This window comes from Maniola hyperantus, chromosome 7 (assembly GCF_902806685.2).
Source record: "Maniola hyperantus chromosome 7, iAphHyp1.2, whole genome shotgun sequence".
Taxonomy (NCBI): Eukaryota; Metazoa; Arthropoda; class Insecta; order Lepidoptera; family Nymphalidae; genus Maniola; species Maniola hyperantus.
The window spans coordinates 14,331,976-14,355,433 of NC_048542.1; the positions used below are offsets into that span (position 1 = coordinate 14,331,976).

The 23,458-nt window shown below is 39.0% G+C and overlaps 1 protein-coding gene across 2 annotated transcripts in view; it reads left to right on the forward strand.

The window, feature by feature from the left end:
* Positions 1 to 23,458, forward strand: part of LOC117983570 (pikachurin-like) — a 137,218-nt gene that overhangs the window by 96,360 nt on the left and 17,400 nt on the right. For both annotated transcript variants that reach the window (XM_069499954.1, XM_069499955.1), the window contains exons 6-8: positions 15,487 to 15,688; positions 17,913 to 18,057; positions 23,108 to 23,285. In XM_069499954.1, coding sequence (XP_069356055.1) covers positions 15,487 to 15,688; positions 17,913 to 18,057; positions 23,108 to 23,285 — 525 coding nt within the window. The remainder of the gene's footprint in view (positions 1 to 15,486; positions 15,689 to 17,912; positions 18,058 to 23,107; positions 23,286 to 23,458) is intronic.

The following is a 23,458-nucleotide window of genomic DNA, read 5'->3' on the forward strand; positions in this document are numbered from 1 at the left end:
TACTACTAGCGGATACCCGGCGCTACTATGCTAAAAAACTTCAAAAACCATCTTCGCATTATTGCCTTTCTAGTGAAACTGGTTTGGGGCACATCGGTTGGATGGTTTCAAAGTCTATAACGGACACAGCTAGAAACATTTTTTGTGTTTTAAACATTAAAGAAGATAAACTGCCCAATTCGTAGCACTGCCGTAGAACTTTTCGTAGGCACGAAGATAGCGCAAGGGTTTGGACTGGGCGTTGATGAGTCAGTCAGTGAGTCTTTTCTTTTGAACACTTTTCTTTTTTACATTACTAGATTTTACCTAGGACTTCGTCCACGCGATATAACTTATAGCCTATACACTCGGGGAAAATGTAGCTAATAGCTATCTATTGAGAAAACATTTTCAGAATCGAATCGAATCATCATCATCTCATCAAATCATCGAATTATATTATCTGTACCCGTAGTACAAGATTTTACGTCTCAGCAAACCAAACCAAATTCGAGAGTCGAAATACTTCCGCGTTACAGTAAACTGGATCTTAAACACCTTGTTTTAAAGCTCAAGTTTGTCTACACTTCTACAGCCAGCGCTCCAAGCGGAAACATTGCGAAATTAAAATCAGTGGCATTGAATATTTGACTTCAATTCAAGGCTGTTTAGGTCCATTTTACTGTAACGCGGAAGTATTTCGACTCTCGAATTTGGTTGCGTTTGCTGAGACGTAAAATCTTGTACTACGGGTACAGCACCCTCATTACAATGCGAAAGTGTGTTTGTTTGTTGGTTTACTGGTTTGTTGGTTTGTTGGCTTGTCCATCAATCACGTCGCAACGGCGCAACGGATCGACGTGAGTTTTTGCATGGGTATGTTTAATGGCTTGGAGAGTAACATAGGCTACTTTTTATCCCGGAAAAACAAAGAGTTCCCACGGGAATTTTAAAAACCTAAATCCACTCGAACGAAGGCGAAGGCATCATCTAGTACAATATACACGTACTATGTTATACTCAACAGTTTAGTGTAACGTATAGTGAAGCATAATGTGTTGTGCGGCACACCGGAAGACGTACGCCGCCATTATTGCACAGCTTCCGCTGCGGTGACCCACTTCCGGTTGACTACACTACTAAACCACTACACACCGTTTTAGTAGCTCTGAGTAGGTATAATACGCGACAGTCGAGATGGCAATCGGGAAGGGAACTCAGTGTCTAACACAGAATGATAGCCACCGAGGTTGGATGGTTCTACATTGCTGCTTCACTGGGTGGTAGTAAAATATTTTTTCGTAGAAAACCTTCAACGGATTAAAAAACCGGCCAAGTGCGAGTCAGGCTCGCGCAATGAGGGTTCCGTACTACAGTCGTATTTTTTCGACATTTTGCACGATAATTCAAAAACTATGATGCATAAAAATAAATAAAAATCTGTTTTAGAATGTACAAGTAAAGACCTTTCATATTATGATACCCCATTTGATATAGTCACTCACTTCGAAAGTTGAAAATACTAATTATTAGTTCATGACCACAATTTAATTTTTTTTGTGTGATCTAACCCTAAATTCACGGTTTTCAGATTTTCCCCCAAATATTAGCTATAAGATCTACCTACCTGCCAAATTTCATGATTCTAGGTCAACGGGAAGTACCCTGTAGGTTTCTTGACAGATAGACAGACAGACAGACAGACAACAAAGAGATCCTATAAGGGTTCCGTTTTTCCTTTTGAGGTACGGAAGCCTAAAACTGATCTCGGTGGCTATCATTCTATGTTAGACACTGAGTTAGCGAATCACCTAGCAGAGCCCGGATGGCAACCTCTTTCTCTTAGGTGAAAAACCGATGTCGCGTACGAAACTTTTCACTTCCCCGCCCCAGCAGCCCATCGTCTCCAATTTAATTAATCTGTGGATGTTCCTTTGTAATTGATGAAGCAATTTGTTAAGCTCCGCTACACACACATACCTACCCTGAGTAGGTACTGCACGTGATGCTATATTACTCCAATAATACAAGTTTCCCGAGAGGGACACTGCAGCCTTCGATGGAATCGACTTAGGGTTGTCATTTCACTACACAGTAATAAAAGTAGCTCAATGAAAATTAATAACTATTCATTTAATTTAATAAGTTATAACAGTGAGTGCATCACAACATTCTTATATGATCGATGATATATTTATACATCAATAGGGTATAGCCTATTTACCCTATTTTATTTGTACCACAAAAATATTAACAATAAAAAAAAGAGAGCAAAAATGGATAGGGAAGCATTTATCTTAATAAATACGTACGCTGGCACCCTGAGTGAATTTATTCCTATAACTAGCTTATGCTCGCGACTTCGTCCGCGTAGACTACAAAATTTCAAAACCCTATTTCACCCCCTTAGGAGTTGAATTTTCAAAAATCCTTTCTTAGCGAAAGCCTACGTCATAATAGCTATCTGCATGCCAAATTTTAGCCCGATCCGTCCAGTAGTTTGAGCTGTGCGTTGATAGATCAGTCAGTCAGTCAGTCAGTCAGTCACCTTCTCCTTTTATATATATATAGATTCAGTCCTGGTACCAATTACGTATATATTAATAAATTGACAAATATATTGTGGCAACCATATTTTGCCGTGAGACAACATCGGGGTAGAATAGAATAGAATAGAATAGAATGTTTTTACAAGTAAACTTTTTACAAGTACTTATGAATAGTCAGGTTGTTTTAATTTATCAATGGGTTACAATGGGTTATACAAACTAACTTATAAATTAATGAGTGAAAGTAAAGATGGCTTTGGAAAGTCAACCCTTCGGCTAGGTAATAATATCTCTTTCTAAATGAATCATTAAGTATGACCAACAAAAATGTATAACAGATAAGCTAAATACCTCGACGTAAATAAAAATGCAAAATAAAATACAATTAATAGAAGTATTCGACAACCCTAGGTAGGCAGTGGTGGAGGATTTTTCGATTACCGCACCCTCGCAGGCTTGGTATTGAAGAATGCGGGCTTGAATTATATTAAGTGATATCGAGGGGCTTGATCTATAAGTTCCTGCGTGCTTTCCTGCTCTGCGCTCGATGTTTAGACTACCTAATAGATAAATAATTCATTATTATTCTTCAATACAGTATATATTTTCTCATAAAATGAACGTCCTATATCACCGTCGTTATATTACACACTAGGACGTTAAAGTTTTTAGTTCCGTAAATAATAAATTAATTCAAAGTCAAAGTCAAAGTCAAATGATTTATTCAAAATAGGTAATAAATTACTCGTATTGATGGTCTGGTATATATTTGTAAGATATAGTGGTGATAATTATTACGCAAACTTAAAACTAAAGTCAAAGTCAAAGTCAAAGTCAAATGATTTATTCAAAATAGGTAATAAATTACTCTTATTGATTGTCTGGTATAGTGTTAGATTTGTAAGATAATATAGTGGTGATAATTATAACGCAAACTTAAAACTAAAGCTACGAGGGTTCCAAACGCGCCCAGGTCTGAGAAGAGCCCACAACAAACTCAGCCGGGTATTCTTTTTATTATCACCACTTTACAAATTTATTGAAACTTATTAGAACTATCACAAAGTCGTTAAGCAACTCATTCCCAAGCTTGCTTATCATTTAAATAATCCTTTACATTGTAATAGGATTTTTCAATTAGTTTACGTTTTATGAAAACTTTGAACTTGTTGAGAGACATCTCCAATATGTCTTCTGGAAGCTTATTATAGAAACGTATGGAATTACGAGCAAATGAATTGCTAACTTTACTGAGCCTAGAGGCGGGAATTACAAGTTTATTTTTATTTCTAGTATTTATATTATGACAGTCACTTTTTTTTTTAAATTTATTTATGTTTTTATGTACGTACAGTAAATTTTCAAAAATATATTGATTATGCACTGTCATAATTTTAACTTCCCTAAATTTAGTTCTCAGCGACTCTCGTGGCCCCATACTGTATATGGCTCGAACAGCCCTTTTCTGCAGCACAAAAATAGAATTAATATCAGCAGCATTACCCCATAATAATATACCATATGACATAATGCTGTGAAAGTAACTAAAATATACTAGTCTCGCAGTTTCTATGTCTGTCAACTGGCGAATCTTTTTTACCGCATATGCGGCAGAACTAAGTCTGTTCGATAAGTTATTTATATGAGAGCCCCATTGAAGTTTTGCATCTAACGTTATTCCAAGAAAAATAGCGGTATCCACTAAATCTAATTCCTCATTATTAAGTTGCACAGTGGTTTTCACCTGCTTAACATTTGGTAAAGTGAATTTAATACACTTTGTCTTTTTCCCGTTGAGAAGCAGGTTATTAGCTTCGAACCACTGTACTAACTTGGTGAGAGAATTGTTTACTTCATCAAAAGTTGTTAAGTATCGATTGATTTTAAATAAAAGTGATGTATCATCAGCAAACAAGACTATCCCGTAATTGTCCTTAGCGAGGTAAGGAAGGTCATTGATGTAAATAAGGAACAGAAAAGGTCCTAAGATGGAACCTTGTGGCACCCCCATTTTTACAACGGATCCGGGAGATCGCTTTCCATTCACGTCTACCCTTTGTATTCTATCATTTAGGTAAGAACTCATCAATTCCAATGCTGCACCCCTAATTCCATAATGGTGCAATTTCGCGACCAATGTTTCATGATCAACGCAGTCGAAAGCCTTGGATAAATCACATAAAACGCCAAGCGCATCACGTGATTCCTCCCAGGCTTCAAATATATTTAGTATTAACTCAACACCAGCATCGGTTGTTGAGCGACCCCGTGTAAAACCAAACTGTTTGGTGTGAAATAGCAATTAATGTTGAAAAAATTAAGCAGTTGAGTTAAAATTATTTTTTCAAAGATTTTACTAAAAGTGGGTAGTACAGATATCGGTCTGAAGTTAGTGGGGTCACTAGTACTACCTGATTTAAATAATGGAATTATTTTACTATGTTTCATTAAGTCTGGAAACTCACCACAGTCAACACAATTATTGAATATTAATGCTAACTCGGGTGCAACAATATCAATTAATGATTTCACAACGTTAACGGAAATGCCCCACAGATCATTTGTTTTCTTATTATTAATTAATTTAAAAGCTTTGATAACGTCAGAGCAACTAACGTGACTGAATTCAAACATTTTATTACATTCAGGCACGTTATCCTCCAATAGTGAGAGAGCGGCGGCTGCTGAAGAGTTCAATGATTTTGTAGTAGAAACAGGAATATCTGTAAAGAAGGTCTCGAAAACGGTTGCAACCTCGGGGTCTGACGTAATCAACTTGTCATGATATTTTAGTTCAAAATTACAAGTTTTATGTGTCACTCTTCCTGTTTCTTCGTTAACTATTTTCCAGGTAGTTTTTACTACATTGGAGCTGTTTTTAATTTTTGCCTGGATATATTTTGACTTGGCTGCAATGCAATCTCTCTTAAACTTTTTGGAAAACAGTTGAACGTACTGCTTGAATTCGTCACCAGTATCATATTGTCGCTCCGCATACAATTCATATAGTTTTTGTCTACTTTTATGTAGTTCTACTGTTGCCCATTCACTAAAAACTTTTGCATTAGTAGTCAAGACCGATTTACTGGTGAATATTGAGTTAAATATAGTATTGAATATATTAAAAAATGTATTATACATTTCATCAGGACTAAACCCATTTGACAAAAATGGAAGGTGTTTTATAAGGCTTAGTCTCATATTCTCAATTCGGTCAGACGTTACTGGTACAAAGGTTATTCTACGTTTAGAATTTTTTTTTCTTCAAATTTTCAAACTGGATCAACTGTCCACAATGATCCGAATCCAATTTGCTAATTATGGTTTTAGTAATTGGATTTATATTTGTAAAAATATTGTCTATACATGTGGCGCTAGTTACAGTTATTCTTGTAGGCTCCATAAACATGTTGGATAGGTTGTAGGATTTGAAAAGATTTAATAATTTGCCATTTAAAGGGCTACTTTCCAAAATATTTACATTAAAGTCTCCGCACACAATCAGCTTTTTATTTGATTTTGAGATTTTGAATAAGACTTCATCCATTACCTTTTCAAAAAGATCAAAGTTAGACAAGGGTGGTCTATATACAGACACAACAATGAATTGCTCAAGTTCAACTGAGGATAGTTCTATTGTTCGCTCAACAGACAGGCTCTCTATGTCATTTCGATTCTTGAATTTTAATTGTTTGCTAAGCAAAATTAACGAGCCGCCATGAATCGCATTGGTTCTGGTGAACGAACTACCAACCTGGTGATTACCAAAATTGAATGTATACTCATGATTTTTTAACCAATGCTCAGTTATACATAAAATATCAATATTGAAATTATTCAAAAAAAGTTCTATTTCCAGATCTTTCCCTCTGATACATTGAATGTTTTGGTGCACCAGATTGATAACATTAGATTTTTTGCAACAACTTGCAATTTCTAATTCTTTGCCGGTGAAGCTCTGCTCTGCTCTGAAAGCTACGAGGGTTCCAAACGCGCCCAGGTCTATTCAACTAAGTTAATTCAACTAAGAATCACGTCAATCCGTTGCACCGTTGTGGCGTGATTGAAGGGCAGAGTGCAGACTGACAATACAGCATTTATAATATAGTTAGGTAGAATAGCTAACCATGATAAAATCATTTAATTCTATGAAATATTATCTTTCTTTCGAAATTATCATTTCAAAAAATAAATAATTTAAATGGTACTTGTATCTACATAAAACAAATAAAAACTTTTTTTGAGCGAAATTGAGTAAACTTTTGGCCAAGTTTCAAGGGACCTATAAGTATTCCTTGCTCAGAATCGAGTAGCGAAATTCCGCGAATCAGAAGTGGTTCGTGCGAAAGTTTCTTCCAGACCAATATTTACCAACTCTTCGGCTGCAGCTGTTGTGCGCAATCAAAATAAGTTTTCAATAGAATAGAAATACTTCTACCTACCTCCTACCTTCATCTTCTTCTTCTCGAGTCGACGGTCACCGCAAACACGGGCAGCCCAAAAAGTCGCGATGTCGAAGTCGCGGGAATTAGCTAGTCCTACATAAAACAAATACATATTTTTTTTATTTTAATTTGCAAATAATTTTCTCCTCCTACTAAACAAGATTGCTTTGTCTCAACGGAGCTTCATATAAACAGAGTTAATTAGAAATTATAATGCGCGACCCTTATTGCTTATTATAAGCACGAGGTGGAAGGTGGCGTCGTTTACAGCCGCAATCTACGTTATCCTGACCTTTGTTTGCTGTGTTTTTTCATTCTACTACTACGTGGCCTCCACAAATTATTTATTAAATGTATTATTCTTCATTAAAAAAAAAAATAAGGATAAAAAAAAAAAAGGATTCCCGTTGGCTGCCACATTAATATTTTTTTGCCTAGAACAGGCGCCCAAATCAGCAAAAAATCGTGCAAACTATAACATCTGGGAGGCCATCCTACTAATCCATACTTCCATTATTTATTACTAATATTAAAAGTCAAAAGTCAAAAATTCAAATTTTAAATACGAAAGTGTCTCTGTCTGTCTATCTGTCTGTCTCTGTGTCTGTCTGCTAGATTTTTACGGCCTATTCACTCACAGTACGCGGCCGAAAGTAATGAACATCGACCTTTAGAAGGAGATAGCAGATTTGTAGAGCGTTGTCTCTGTCGTTGAGACCGACAAAACGTCATATAGGTATGAGTGACAGAGACAACGCTCTACAAAGCCGAAATGTCATTCTAAAGGCCGATGTACGTTACTTTCTGCCGTGTACTGTAGGGGAAAGCAGGTAGGATTCGTACACTTTTTACTCTAGGTCACGTAAAAACAAAACTAATAAATATTTCACAATAATTTCAACGCTGCTGGATTACCTAGTTATCTGGCTTCAATTATAGTGTAAGTCAGTGTTGATGCAAAGTAAGATGACAAAGCTATGATGAATTTCCCAAAAAATGGAAATCGTACGAAAGCACCCCACACGCGAGGTAGCTTCGTACATCGACTAGGGTACATTCGTACATAGTGGGGAGGCTTCGTACACAGGAATTAAAAAGGCTATTTTATATGAAATTAAACATTTATTGATATCAAAATTAACACAGAATCAACCTTAAACATACTATGTAGTAATAATTAAATATATATTTATATATATGTCGGAGAACAGGAGGATGGCTGATAATTATTATTCATCTTTAGCCGACATCAGAAGGTAGTAATTAATAAGTAGGTACTTTAATCCATGTTCTTTACAAATAGTTCTCAGTAACGTATCGCACATGGAAACCATCAACGTAACACAACCAGCCCCCCAATTGTGTAAGAATAACCATTTCATGGCTATCGCAATCGTCAAGAAATTCTGCCCTTTGATTGGTTGATTCGCTGCTTACATTTTTTCACAGCCAATCAAAGGGCAGAATTCTTGACGATTGCGATAGCCATGAAATGGTTATTCTTACACAATTGGGGGGCAGATCACCCTAACCTAACCCTACCTATGGTCGCCTCCAACCACCCCTCACAGCGACCCCTCACCTCACTCTAAACTAGCTAACCTAAGCTAAACACTACATCGTGTGATTAGGGCGCAATTGCTATTGCAACCTCTCAATCAAGTCACGACCTACTCCGTTATCTAATCATCTCAAGGTAATCAATCACAACTTCATGAACGCTCTTAAAAGGATCATTGCATCGACTCTCTTACGATCTAAACCAGATCTTATAATTGACTTCTCATTACTAATTCAGAATATCGCAATAGCTCTACCTTCTCCACTCTGTGCACATCTGCATACAGAACACCATAGCATCGTGCGCCACACGCGCCACGACTACTATATCCACCCAAATAAGCGATCACAACAGAAACCAGGTAGAATGTAAGCTATTCGATCTCATGGGCAACTCATTGTCTAATCCATTTCAACATTACACGAGAGTCATCAATGATTCTTTACCAACCGGGTTATACGATTCTAAAGCGGGTACCTACTATCAAAGTTAACTTCAAGTTACTATCACACTAAACTATCACTTCAAACTAATCATTAGCTCAACTGCCGGTATATCTCCAATTACACTCTAAATCACTAGCGTCTGCAGAAATAACCTTAACGGATGTCCTTATAATAATCTATCCACTGAGCCAAACGTTAACTCACGAATTACTCTAATATTCACCAATAATTAGTATTCCATATTCGTCAAACAACTACGCGAACATTATTAATAGTGCTTTGCAAACAAAGTCACTATGGCATATGGATGGCACTAGATGTTACGATTTAACACAATGTACTTTAGCATCGAACAATTACTGTTCTAACTATATCACAATCACCGAATTAAATATCACGATTAAGAAACTACCTACCTATCTCAAAGAATAATAATTAGCTAAGCTATAATCTGATACTTAATTAATTTAACGCGAGAGAAAATTGTGAACGACAACAAAATTCGTGCGTGTCAAAGTCCAACTCTGACAACTAAAATAAAGATGGCTACCTTCCGTAGAGTAAAGCTCATACGTTTCTTTTCACGGAGTGTACATACAGTAAGAACTCTTTCAATATCGACCCTCCAATACGGCCATTCTGACATGCGACCGTCCTCGGGCGCTAGTATGTATCAAGCACAAACATTTTATAAACGTCAGAACATCCGCTCGTTCATCCTGACAATCAGCACAAGCACACAAACCACATATTCTAAAGCATGCATATCACAACCATTACAAATAAAACAAGCATGACACAACTAAAGCATAGCCCAACTTTATCCATAGTAGCAACTTCTAAAACACACTGCACCATTTGCCATAATAGACTCACCGCTCATAATTATGTCTCATAAAACCCGAACTCCAGCAGTACCCCGCTACTGATCCTATGTGACGAGGGGGTTTTTTAGTGGCGAGGAATAAAACCCACAAGTCAACACGAGAATTTATTTAGATAAGTAGGGTCGTGAGTTAGCGTGCTGGCGTCACTACAATCACTAAACTTGCAGTAGGCTGTACTTCCCTGTTTCGCCGTGCGGTAACGTCCCAGAGGTAGCGGGAGTCCGGCGAGATGGTCTTCAGGGAAGGGGAATGCGCGCTCGACGAGGTGTACGGAGGCAGACCGCTGGCCAGGTGCAGGGAGTTCCGTAGCGCCGGAAGAGGGTGCCACGTGATGCGCCTGGCGTAGGCAGCGGCAGCGGGATCCAAGGTGCACGAAGAAGCACGAAGAAGTGCCGTGAAAATCCAAGCAGGATCCAGAACCTGGAACGCACATTCCAGTGGCTGAGCAAGGTCTCTCACTACGCTTCTGATCGTGACCACGCGGCACAGCAAGCGGAAAGCACAGCGTAATGATAGTATGCGTTGTCACAATCAGACGGAGTTACAAGGGAAGGAAGGTGTGAGACTACGTTAACATTTTTAAAAACAAAGGAATTTACTCGCACGACACTAATTGCAGAAGGCAATTAGCATCTATTGGCTAATAATACAGTAAACTAGGTAAGCAAAATTATAATCTACTAATGAACAAAGCAAGGTTATGCAATGACGCGAGGGTCAATGACAATTTTAAGAAATAAAACTATCCTACGGCGATTTTCCAGTACTTACCCGTTTATACACGGGTTACAAATCCACGTAGGTCACTAAAACTGTTAATAATAGTTCCAGGAATACGGAAACTATCATAAGGAACACTTCCGAGGAACAATTCGCTTCCTGTCACTTTTCGAAAAGATTCTAGACTGATCTTAGTAAAATATATGCGCGGGCGCAGCGCGGCAGTGTCGCCCTCTCGCTTCTAGCGGCTGCACGCGGAACTCATTCGTTGAAACACGAAGTAACACGATTGCAGTCGTACGTGCGCGATATTTCTGCTAATATTCGGTTAGGCGCCGAATTTTTATTAAATACATGCAACGTTCTTGTACAACGTTACACCTATCACCTGTTCCAAACACCCACCACACTATACACCAAGCTAACCTAAGCTAAACACTACATCGTGTGATTAGGGCGCAATTGCTATTGCAACCTCTCAATCAAGTCACGACCTACTCCGTTATCTAATCATCTCAAGGTAATCAATCACAACTTCATGAACGCTCTTAAAAGGATCATTGCATCGACTCTCTTACGATCTAAACCAGATCTTATAATTGACTTCTCATTACTAATTCAGAATATCGCAATAGCTCTACCTTCTCCACTCTGTGCACATCTGCATACAGAACACCATAGCATCGTGCGCCACACGCGCCACGACTACTATATCCACCCAAATAAGCGATCACAACAGAAACCAGGTAGAATGTAAGCTATTCGATCTCATGGGCAACTCATTGTCTAATCCATTTCAACATTACACGAGAGTCATCAATGATTCTTTACCAACCGGGTTATACGATTCTAAAGCGGGTACCTACTATCAAAGTTAACTTCAAGTTACTATCACACTAAACTATCACTTCAAACTAATCATTAGCTCAACTGCCGGTATATCTCCAATTACACTCTAAATCACTAGCGTCTGCAGAAATAACCTTAACGGATGTCCTTATAATAATCTATCCACTGAGCCAAACGTTAACTCACGAATTACTCTAATATTCACCAATAATTAGTATTCCATATTCGTCAAACAACTACGCGAACATTATTAATAGTGCTTTGCAAACAAAGTCACTATGGCATATGGATGGCACTAGATGTTACGATTTAACACAATGTACTTTAGCATCGAACAATTACTGTTCTAACTATATCACAATCACCGAATTAAATATCACGATTAAGAAACTACCTACCTATCTCAAAGAATAATAATTAGCTAAGCTATAATCTGATACTTAATTAATTTAACGCGAGAGAAAATTGTGAACGACAACAAAATTCGTGCGTGTCAAAGTCCAACTCTGACAACTAAAATAAAGATGGCTACCTTCCGTAGAGTAAAGCTCATACGTTTCTTTTCACGGAGTGTACATACAGTAAGAACTCTTTCAATATCGACCCTCCAATATATATAATATAATATAATATAGTAAATAAATAGTAATAAATAATTAAATATAGTATATAATTAACAATATGGTGTTTACAAACAATTTGTTACAACTTAAGTCATTCATTAATCAACTTTCTAATTCACCGTTATAGTAACTCGCGTTTCGTCCCTTTAGCCTTCTGTTTTCTCTCTTGTTCTTCCTTTTTCATCTTTTTTGCTCTTTCCTTTTCTATCAGTCAATTTTTTTCGGGATTATATGTTATATCCTTAATTTTTCTAATACTTTTCCTTTCTTTGTGTCTTTTTAGGTGCATTCTCATTCACTTTAGGCTAAGGTAAAAGGTTGCATAATTTCTGTCGTCATCATCCCACAGTTGATGTAGATGGTGATGGAGGTGGCAATCTTGATGATAGATCTTGTTGAGTAAGAGTTATTTCTTTGGGAGTTGAATTGGGATAGCGCCTATGTCAAAAATAAACGATTTCTTAGTAATTATTATTAGACAGAAGGTCTTCCAAATTTCGTGAAATCCACGTCCATTGTAGGTAAGTTTTAACCATTCTAAACTGATTCTAAAGTTCTCGATTTAAATATAAAGAGTACGTCAAATGTTTATGACGTCATATCTATGTATATGTTTTATACAAGCTGCCATAGGTACTAAGCCAGCGTTTTGACGTTTGATAAGAAGTTGCTAATTTGACTTATAGCGCAGCTCACGACAGGCATGAAACTTCGAAGAAAGAAAACATTGAGGTTTCACCCACACTGGCAGGCGTCAAATGTCGCCTATATTTGACGCTCGGTAGGCTATGAAACTACCCCTAGCCTAATATTTAGCAGATGTCGATTTCAGGATCAAACCGAGAGTTTCTTCACTCTAGTTCTACTCTGCTAGTCTAGGCACCACCACTATTTGTTGCATGTTATCATCTGGGAGTGGCTTAGAATTGGAATCCCATAACCCAGTTAGTGTAAAAACGATCTGAACTCACGCGGGGTGCATTCGTAAAGTACGAATCCACCCCACTTTTAACTGCACGAAGGTACCCCAACCAAAAAAATCAAACAATAAATTTAAAATAAAAAGAACGGTGAAGGTTAGCCCAAAATTAATGTTTACACATGAATCTAAGGCACTTATCCAAAGACTATTATATTTTACTTTAACAATTTGAGCCAAGCTTATTACGAATTAATGTCGTCAAAGATGAGTCGAAAAATTATTTTCGCAGTGTGAAAACACGTTTTGACTTATTCAAAAAAAACTGACTGTTGTACAGCCACTGCACTTAGCTGTGAGCCTATGAATATGAGCGGGCCTCACATATACAAAAACACAAACGCGTCACCATGTAGCATAGTGTAGATATGACTGTTGTACGAATGCTCCCTCTGTACGAATCCTACCTGCTTTCCCCTACGATGAACTAACCAAAGGTACAGAGATAGCTTGCATCCCATGGACGGACATACGCTATTTTCCATATCATATGCAGTTTCCACCGGATTGTTAAACATCTAAATCCACGGACATGAATGATGATTATATAATACTAGCTTATGCCCGCGACTTCGTCCGCGTGGACTACACAAATTTTAAACCCCTATTTTGCCAAGTGCGAGTTAGGCTCGCGCAATGAGGGTTCCGTACTACAGTCGTATTTTTTCGACATTTTGCACGATAATTCGAAAACTATGATGCGTAAAAATAAATAAAAATCTGTTTTAGAATGTACAGGTGGAGACCTTTCATATGATACCCCATTTGATATAGTTATCTCACTTCGAAAGTTGAAAATACTAATTATTAGTTCTTGACCACAATTTAATTTTTTTTGTGTGATCTAACCCTAAATTCACGGTTTTCAGATTTTTCCCCAAATGCCAGCTATAAGATCTACCTACCTGCCCAATTGCATGATTCTAGGTCAACGGGAAGTACCCTGTAGGTTTCTTGATAGACAGACGGACAGACAGACAGACAGACAGACAACAAAGTGATCCTATAAGGGTTCCGTTTTTCCTTTTGAGGTATGGAACCCTAAAAAAGAATTAGATTAGATTAGATTAGATTTATTTATTAGTTTTCATGTACATTAATTGATAGTGGGTTCTTAAAACTAAATATACATGAAACCCTGTCAGAGCATTGCAAATACAATTTTAGGTAATTTTGTCTGGTAGGAGGCTTCGGCCGTGGCTAGTTACCACCCTACCGGCAAAGCCGTGCCGCCAAGCGATTTAGCGTTCCGGTACGATGCCGTGTAGAAACCAAAGGGGTACGGGTTTAATAAAACTGCCATATCCCTTGCAGGTTAGCCCGCTATCATCTTAGACTGCATCATCACTTACCATCAGGTGAGATTGCAGTCAAGGGCTAACTTGTATCTAAAATAAAAAATAATAAAAAAGGTAGGTACAGTAAAATAATAAACATTAAAGATACAATTTAAGGTTAATAAAATTTGAAATACAATAAGAATAGAAATAACATTATCAAATTATCATTACCAAATATTAAATAGCGAAATCGGTTCAGCTGTTCTCGAGATTTGCGATGACCAACACATTTAGTGATTCATTTTTATATTATAAGATTATGTAACCGAGTACCTACGTACTTTTTTTCTCATTGAATCCACCGCATTACGCATACCACATGACCCTAATCTCAAAGTTTGGAGAGTTTGATTTCCGCGGTGAATGCGAGCCCAACAAAACAACAGTTTCCCGCCAAAGTTTGGCTGAAACTCTGTTTTTATCCGCTAAAACGCTGTTTAACCCTATGTTAACTTTAAAGTTAATACTTGTGTTTGGTAACACTCATGAATAGACACTTTTAAATAGTGGAAAAAGCATAAGTAACTCTGAATTCGTTACTGAAGTTTGGATTGTGTTTTTCGGAGGCAAGTGTACTTATTAACAACTAGATGATGTCCGCGACTTCGTCCGCGTGGATTTAAGTTTTTAAAAATCCCGTGGGACCTCTTTGATTTTCCGGGATAAAAAGTAGCCTATGTCCTTCCCCGCAAAATAAGCTAACTCGGTACTAAATTTCATCAAAATCAGTTAAACTGTTGGAGCGTGAAAAGCTAGCAGACAGACAGACAGATAGACAGACAGACACACTTTCGCATTTATAATATTATAGTATGGATATGTATAGTAATATTGTAAATGGATGACTTGAAAAGAGCAACCGCCGAGTTTCTTGCGGGTTCTTCTTGGTAGGAACGGCATTCCGAACCAGTGGTAAATTAAACTAGTTAAAGATTCATAAGAACTTGTAATAAGTCTACTTGAAAAAAAATATTCTATTCTATTCTATTCTATCACATACTTTAGCGATGAAGCAAAATATCGTCCGGAAATCATGCCTGAGAGTTTTCCGTAATCGTGTATGAGCAAGTTTGTTTTTTTAACTCTAACCTAAGATTTTGCTCCACAGATTCAAAAATCGTAACGCCTCGTTTCTCCGGCGCGTCGTGGCTGGCTCTGCGTGCACTTCGTGGTGCATACAAGCGCGTGCGATTACGACTGCGCGTGCGACCCGAGCGCGCGCGCGGCGTGCTGCTGCTCACCGGCGAGCACGACGACCTGTCCGGGGACTACCTGGCGCTTATACTGAGGAACGGACATGTGGAACTGAGGTACATGTTCCATGATACAGTCGCAGAACAAAGAGTCTCATCTGAAGGTGCAACATGGCAGTCTGCGCAAGTACAGTTCTTTCTTTCTTTCTTCACTCTGGGTTGGTTTCCGCACTTAAACGTTTCCGTCTGTTGTACGTGCATTGCCCCTCCCCGCCAAAGTCTTCACTCCAGCCCTCCAAGCTCGCTCCAGAAGCCAAGCAGACCACCCAGGTTGGCGAGGGCTTTATGGAGTGAGGTTGGGAAACCCAAATGGCGTTTGCATTGTTCTGCCACGCCCATGCACTCTAGGAGCACATGCGCCAGTGTTTCATCGACCTCCATGTAGGCCCTGCAGAGAGGTTTGTTTAGTGGGCTATGCCCTGTTGTGAGTCCCACCACCTTCCTAAGTTAAGCAAGTACAATTAAGGACACAAGCCCGTGCTGAGATTTATTTTCATAAACTGTGTAGTCATGCGCTTGGCTTATACCGAGAAACGGTTATGTGAAACTGAGGTAAAAAGCTGCATCAAAAGTTTAAATAAAATAAAATAAATAAACTTTTATTTCCGTCGTATTAACCCATAACTTGTGTGTTAGTACAAAAACAATAAAATTACTTAACCTATGTTAGTAGGTACTTAAATCACTAGCTTAACTTACTAATCTTAATCAGTATACCCTTATTATAAATGCGAAAGTGTGTTTGTTTGTTGGTTTGTTGGTTTGTCCTTCAATCTCGTCGCAACGGTGCGACGGATTGACGTAATTTTTTGCATAGGTATAGATAAGAACCTGGAGAGTGACATAGGCTACTTTTTACTCCGGAAAATCAAAGAGTTCCCACGATGCAACACGTCACTTTAATCTACAAAGTTACCTAAATGATGTTTATTACTTTATACATTAAAGAGCATCCCTAGTGAAGGTTCATATTAATATACCTACACACTACTAAGCTGCCTTTGACGAGGAGATCAACATTTGAGGATTTTGAAAAAACCGAATTCCACGCAGACGAAGTCACGGGCATCAGCTAGTTAAAAACTAATTCTAACTTTTCAAAATGCTCGAGGGAGTCTTCTAGCGCCTATGTGCGCACCACCCCAGCACCTCCAGAGAGGACCAGTTTCATAGCCAATGCGCTGAGGAGAGTGTTGGTACTACTCCATAGCCTGCTTATCCGTTTAAGAACGTATACAAACACGTGCTATACGATTGCGAGTACGACGCGAGCGCGCGCGCAGCGTGCTGCTTCTTCAATGGCGAGCACGACGACCTGTCTTCGGTTTTGCTAGCGTTCCAATAACAATAGTCTATACTCTATCCTTTGCGCATTTCTCTAGATTTGGCTCGAGAAATGCGCGCGTCATATTGCGGTTAAAAGTATGTTTCGCCTTTATTATCATGCTAAGAGTAGTTCCCTTACACGCTCCAAAGTAAAATAAAGTTACAAAAAAATTGTTGCGTGCCTTCATAATATTAGGATAATGGATATATGGGTTCAATATTTTTAATCATTTTCGGGCCCCGGGATACACGATGTTTCATACAACTCGTTACACGCCACTAGAGGGTTTGGGGTTTTTACATACAAGTTACAAACGTGAGACGGAATTAATTACGAAATGAGTTACAAGGGTTAATTTTTTTTTCGTAATTTCGCTGTTTCAGCACACATTTTTTATTTGCTAATCGTTTATGTGTAGATTGGATATTTTTTATTCAACAGAGCAAAACGGTACTTCGCGCCCGAGCACAGGCTCCTTCTCTATAAAGTGCAAGGAGTGCCCAACTGCCCACACATGGAGTACTGCTCTCACCTTTAGGCTGGAGCACCCCACAGCACCAACTCCTTCCATTTGATCGGATCCAAAGACGGGCTGTTCGACTTGTGGACGATCCCAAACTAACCGGCTCGTTAGAAAGCCTGGAACACCGCAGAGACGTTAGCTCTCTATGCGTGTTCTATGTGGGGAATGCTCTGAAGAGCTTGTTGACCTTATTCCACCCTCCTTTTTCTACAAACGCACCGCGGGCCACCGTAAGGAATTTCACCCTCACCACCTGGATGTCTGGTGCGCTTCGACCGTCCGCTGTGCCAAACTAACTAACCCATAACACTTTGGGTCCTCACCTGCACCGGGTTAGCACGGGGCCTGTGCGGGTTTGCGGGGCGTTCCCTCCCCGATTGCCATCTCGACCTGTCGCGTGCTATAGATGGCTAAAGTAACTTTATCGCCAGGTTCGACTGCGGCAGCGGCGCAGGAGTGCTGCGATCACCAGAACCGGTTCACTTGGGGAGGTGGAACACCATATCGGTGTACCGGCACCGCTGGGACGCCTGGCTCAAGCTCAACAACGGGAAGCGAGTTCGAGGCAGGTCTAAGGTACTCGTTGATAAAAAAATCATCTATAATAAATAAAAATGAATCACTAAATGTGTTGGTCATCGCAAATCTCGAGAACAGCTGAACCGATTTTGCAATTTTTTTTTAAATAATATTCCTTGAAGTACGAGGATGGTTCTTACGGAGAGAAAAAATTAAAAAATTTGAATCGACTGTTAGGCCTTTCTTATTGCATGCCTTATTGCATGCCTTAGTATATAAGGTATTTGGCTGTACCACAATTTATGACTAAGAACCATTGTAAACCCAAATAAGCAATAAATAATTTGATTTGATTTGATTTGTTTTGATTTAGGCGGAACGAAGTTCGCCAGGGCAGCTAGTATATATATATATATTATAATAAAAGGAAAAGGTGACTGACTGACTGACTGATCTATCAACGCACAGCTCAAACTACTGGACGGCTCGGGCTGAAATTTGGCATGCAGATAGCTTTTATGACGTAGGCATCCGCTAAGAAAGGATTTGTGAAAATTCTAACCCTAAGGGAGTGAAGTAGGGGGTTGAAATTCATGTAGTCTACGCGGATGAAGTCGCAAGCATAAATGCTAGTCACAATATAATGGTGGAAGTTATCTTGGGTTAATAATATGATGGGTGCCCGGACTAATTCGTATACAACTCTACCTATGGTTCAGTAATCTCGGAGATTTCGGCGTTCATAGGTAGAAAAACATAACTCCTCCTTTTTAAAAGTCCCCCGTCGATTAGCCCGTTCAAACAGACAGACACACAAACGTGTGATTCAGTTATGACACAGTTCAAATAACCATGACACGTCAATTTTATTTATTAGGATAGATCAATTATTCCATAAATGTTATAAGTAGGTACCTATCTACACTAGTGTGGGTGCCTTGAGAAATCATTTCCCCCATTCAAAGGTTTTCGCTTTACGGAATATTAAAAGAAAATATTTCTTTGTAGAGAATCTTAGAGAGAGCTTAAGTAGTAGGTAAGTACTTCTAATAATTAATTAACTCTACATTTTTCTTGCTTCGAATTATTTTATGAAATCAAGATCCAATAAGCTAATTAAAAAACGGCAATAAAATAAAAAATAAAGTTCAATTGGTACTTAACTAGAAACTTTAGTGTAAGTTTGAAAATCATTTTCTATTTGTTATGTTGGAACTCCTGAAGCAGCATGGCTTTGCCGGTAGGATGGTAACTAGCCACGGCCGAAGCGTCCCACCAGACCAGACTAGAAATTTAGAAATTATAAAATTCCAAACCCCTGCCGGGGATTGAACGCGGGACCTTTTACTAACGAGACCGCAGTGCTTACCACTGCGCCAGGGAGTTCGTAGGTGCTTATTCTCAGAACTACTAGTAGTCGGAGCGAGACCAATAATTAATCTATGTACTAGGACTTAGATAGCTTTAAAAGTGTGTTTGCAGTCTATCAATTTACAATTTAAGTAAAATTTCTGAGCAAAATTTCAGAAAATAAATTACGTACCCAAGTCCCAAACTTATGCGTTCCCATAAAGTAAGTCATTCCACATTCACAGAGCTCAAATAAAAACGCCGCCGTCCCAGGTTAAATGGGTAAAAGGGCTGCGTGGGAGGTCCCTAACTCGTCTATAACTTACAACTTTCAAAGCTAGGTAGTGGAAACTTTCCCGGATTACAAGATTGCGATACGGATTTGATACCAAGATATGATAGGTAATATAAGTAGGTACCTCTAGCTCACTAGCTCTAAATTAATGTACAGTTCGCGGCAGAAAGTAATGTACATCGGCCATTTGAATGACGTTTTGGCTTTGTAGAGCGTTGTCTGTCACACATACCTTTATGATGTTTTGTCGGTCTCAATGACAGAGGCATCGCTCTACAAATCTGCTGTCTAAAGGTCGATGTACATTACTTTCTGCCGCGTACCTGTAGTCCTCCCACTAAGAAAGAATTTAGTCTTCTAAAACTTAGTATTTGTCTGTCAGTATGTTCGTTACGTTACCTATGCGTTCGCGCATAGTTCATATCGTGTTGAAACTTTGTGTAGTTGTTTTTGGTACTTGCCTGAAGGTTTCTAACATAGTACCACCAATTTACGATATGTACGGAACACCTGTTAGTATCTTATGTAATTTATGCTGGTTTAACTATATTCGATACATCATAAAAAAACGGAATTTTCAACATTCCATTTTTCTCCTTTACCGTCCACTTTTGTTATGCTTCACAGAAACGCCCATAGAGCAGGGGTAATGGCTGGTGACACTGTTAACAAAGTTCCTCTTTAAAAAATAAGCATTACTCATTAAAAAATATTCGTGTCTCGTAGTAAAGGGAAACTGAAACGACAACAGACTTTAGCGCGAGTAGCAAGGTGTAAGCGGGAGCGAAATATTAAAAGTACAAAATCATAGAACCTAACATTTTTTTTTGTACCAAGTTAGCCCTAAAATAGTAAGCGGGAGCGAAATATTAAAAGTACAAAATCATAGAACCTAACATTTTTTTTTTGTACCAAGTTAGCCCTAAAATAGATACATAGCAATCTAAGACGGAAGCGGGCTAACCTGAAAGAGTACCTATGGCAGTTCTTTTTTCACCAACTCAATTTTTTCGGGACATCGTATCTAAAGGCGTCATGATTTTCTTAAGTACCTTTTTAATTTTATTTTAACATCAGCTGATGCCCGCGACTTCGTACGCGTGGATTTAGGTTTTAAAAATCTAGTGGGAACTCTTAAATATTCCGGGATAAAAAGTAGCCTATGTCCTTCCCCGGGTTGCAAGCTACCTCTGTACCAAATTTCGTCAAAATTGGTTAAACGGTTGAGCCGTGAAAAGCTAGCAGACAGACAGACACACTTTCGCATTTATAATATTAAGTATGGATTTTATTTTTAACAAATATATCTTCGGTTTGCCACATTTTATAAAAATGTGTAAGTAATTTCAAAGTTAAAAGGGCGCAAATCTTACACGATCAGAGAGAGATCAGGCGCAGGACGTGCGACGTCTTTACGTGCTTTCTGAGGCACGGGGGTGACACGCCGCCAACTTCCTAACTACGGGCTAGTACCTACTAAGAATTTCTCAGCAGAAAAACTCATGTATTTTTGGCCCAACTCGGGATTAAAACCCAGGACCCTCGATATAAGAGTATCTAAAGTCAGCGGTCCAAGCGAAAACGTTGCGAAATTAAAATTGGTGGTACGGATTTTTTTACTTTAAATCAAGAACTCTACGTTCATTTTACTTTGACGTTATTTTGTTTCGACTCTTGAATTCTATCGACGTTGAGTGGGATGTAAAATCTCATACTAAGCATATTGTAAGACTAGCTTATGCTTTCGACTTCATCCGCGTGGACTACACAAATTTCAAACCCCTATTTCAACCCTTTAGGGGTTGAATTTTCAAAAATCCTTTCTTAGCGGATGCCTACGTCATAATAGCAATCTGCATGCCAAATTTCAGCTCGATCCGTCCACCTTTTCCTTTTATATATTTATAGATAAGCAAAGTGTAAATCGCCATGCGCTCATGTCTTGAGCAGCATAAAAGGCGGATTTCAGCACTTATTGTCGAGTCTCCAAGTTAATGTTGTACAATAATTGACGGAATTCCCGCCCTGTAATGATCCGCAAGTTTGTAATTGTCCTTCACTTAGCAGCGGACAAAATGTTTCAGCGGACAAAATGTTTCAGAATTTCAGAAACGTTTCAATTACGTTTCGGCTTTTAAATCCGGGTGTTTTAATTTGTATTTGACCTTATTTTTTCCTTATTCTTGAAGGTTTTGTTTTGGAGTGGGTATAATTAAATAATTATGCAAACTAGCTAAATCACTAAGCTGTGATAGCCTAGTCAGTGGTTATGACGTCCGCTTTCTAATCGAAGGTCGGGGGTTCGATGCCGGGCACGCACCTCTTACTTTTCGGAGTTATGTGCATTTAATTAATTAAATATCACTTGCTTTAACGGGGAAAGAAAACATCGTGAGGAAACCTGCATGCCAGAGAGTTCTCCATAATGTTCTCAAAGGTGTGTGAAGTCTGCCAATCCGCACATGGCTAGCGTGGTTGACTATGGCCAAAACCCTTCTCACTCTGAGAGGAGACCCGTGCTCTGTAGTGAGCCGGCGATGGGTTGATCATGATAATGATGAACTAAATCACAGCGAATGCTACTAATAAATCACTGAAAGTCTGTCTGTTGGTGTTAAATCTAGCACTTCTTGGTTTTGTTAATGGATGGTTTTTACTATTGTTTTAATTGGATGGCCGGTTAGCCCTCAACTACGATCTCACCTGGTAGTAAATGACAATGCAGTGTATAAGTCCCGCAAATTGCTAATACGCGTGGCCGCCATTTTAGTGACGTCAGCACTAGACTGAAGTTTCGAGCTGATGGTATATTTGATATTTCGGCTGATGTCACAATCATTTCGAGGTTAATGAGACATGGTTCCAGCGCAATAGCAATTTGCGGGACGTATAGGATTGTGTTCAGATAGTATAACACTAAGATGGCGGCCAGTTTTCGCTGGCGTTCTAATTACACTTTATCATATTTCATCACCAATTTATGGGTGATTTATGTGATGGTCTCTTACCAATCTGTAGAGCCGTGTTCTTGTCAGTCTATCGGGGTAAATGACACAAAAGTTCACCAATAAGTTACTGCTTTAATAAATTCTTTCCAAAAGTTATAAACACACGAGTTAGATAAATACGATAACTAAGATAGGTATAGGTAGGACCAGTAGGGCGATTGTCTAAAACCTGCATCAATCATTATTACAATCTCAATTGGTCTGATTGGCTGAATTTGTGCGATTCTTGTTTCAACAATGCATTGTGGCCAATAGTGAGCGAGCATTAACCGATCAGAGATGATTGCGATCGTGACATTGTAGCTGTCAAACAACCGCGGTAGGGTCACAGTATACGCGGCAGGTAGGGAGCAACTGGCTGACCGTGCGATGTTCTACAAAAAAGCCCGAGTGGCGAACGCTAGCGTCAGCAAGTCCCCTACATACACCTGTAGATAATTATATTATTCGCCAGGGTCTGTTCTCCCGCATGACGTTCCGCGAGCCAGTATGGGTGGGCGGTGCGGGCAACACCACCGGTCTGCAGAGCAAGCTGGGGCTGGCTGAAGGACTACTTGGCTGCGTCGACTTCCTCCGCATCAACGGCGACACGTACCGACTCGTCAAGGATGCTGTCTCTACATCTGATATTGGTGAGTCTAAATACAGTAGTGGACGTCATCATCATCATCATGATCAACCTATAACCTCACTACAGAGCACGGGTCTCCTCTCACAGTGAGAAGGTTTTGGCCATAGTCTACCACACTGCCCATGTGCGGATTGGTAGACTTCACACGCCTTTGAGAACATTATGGAAAACTCT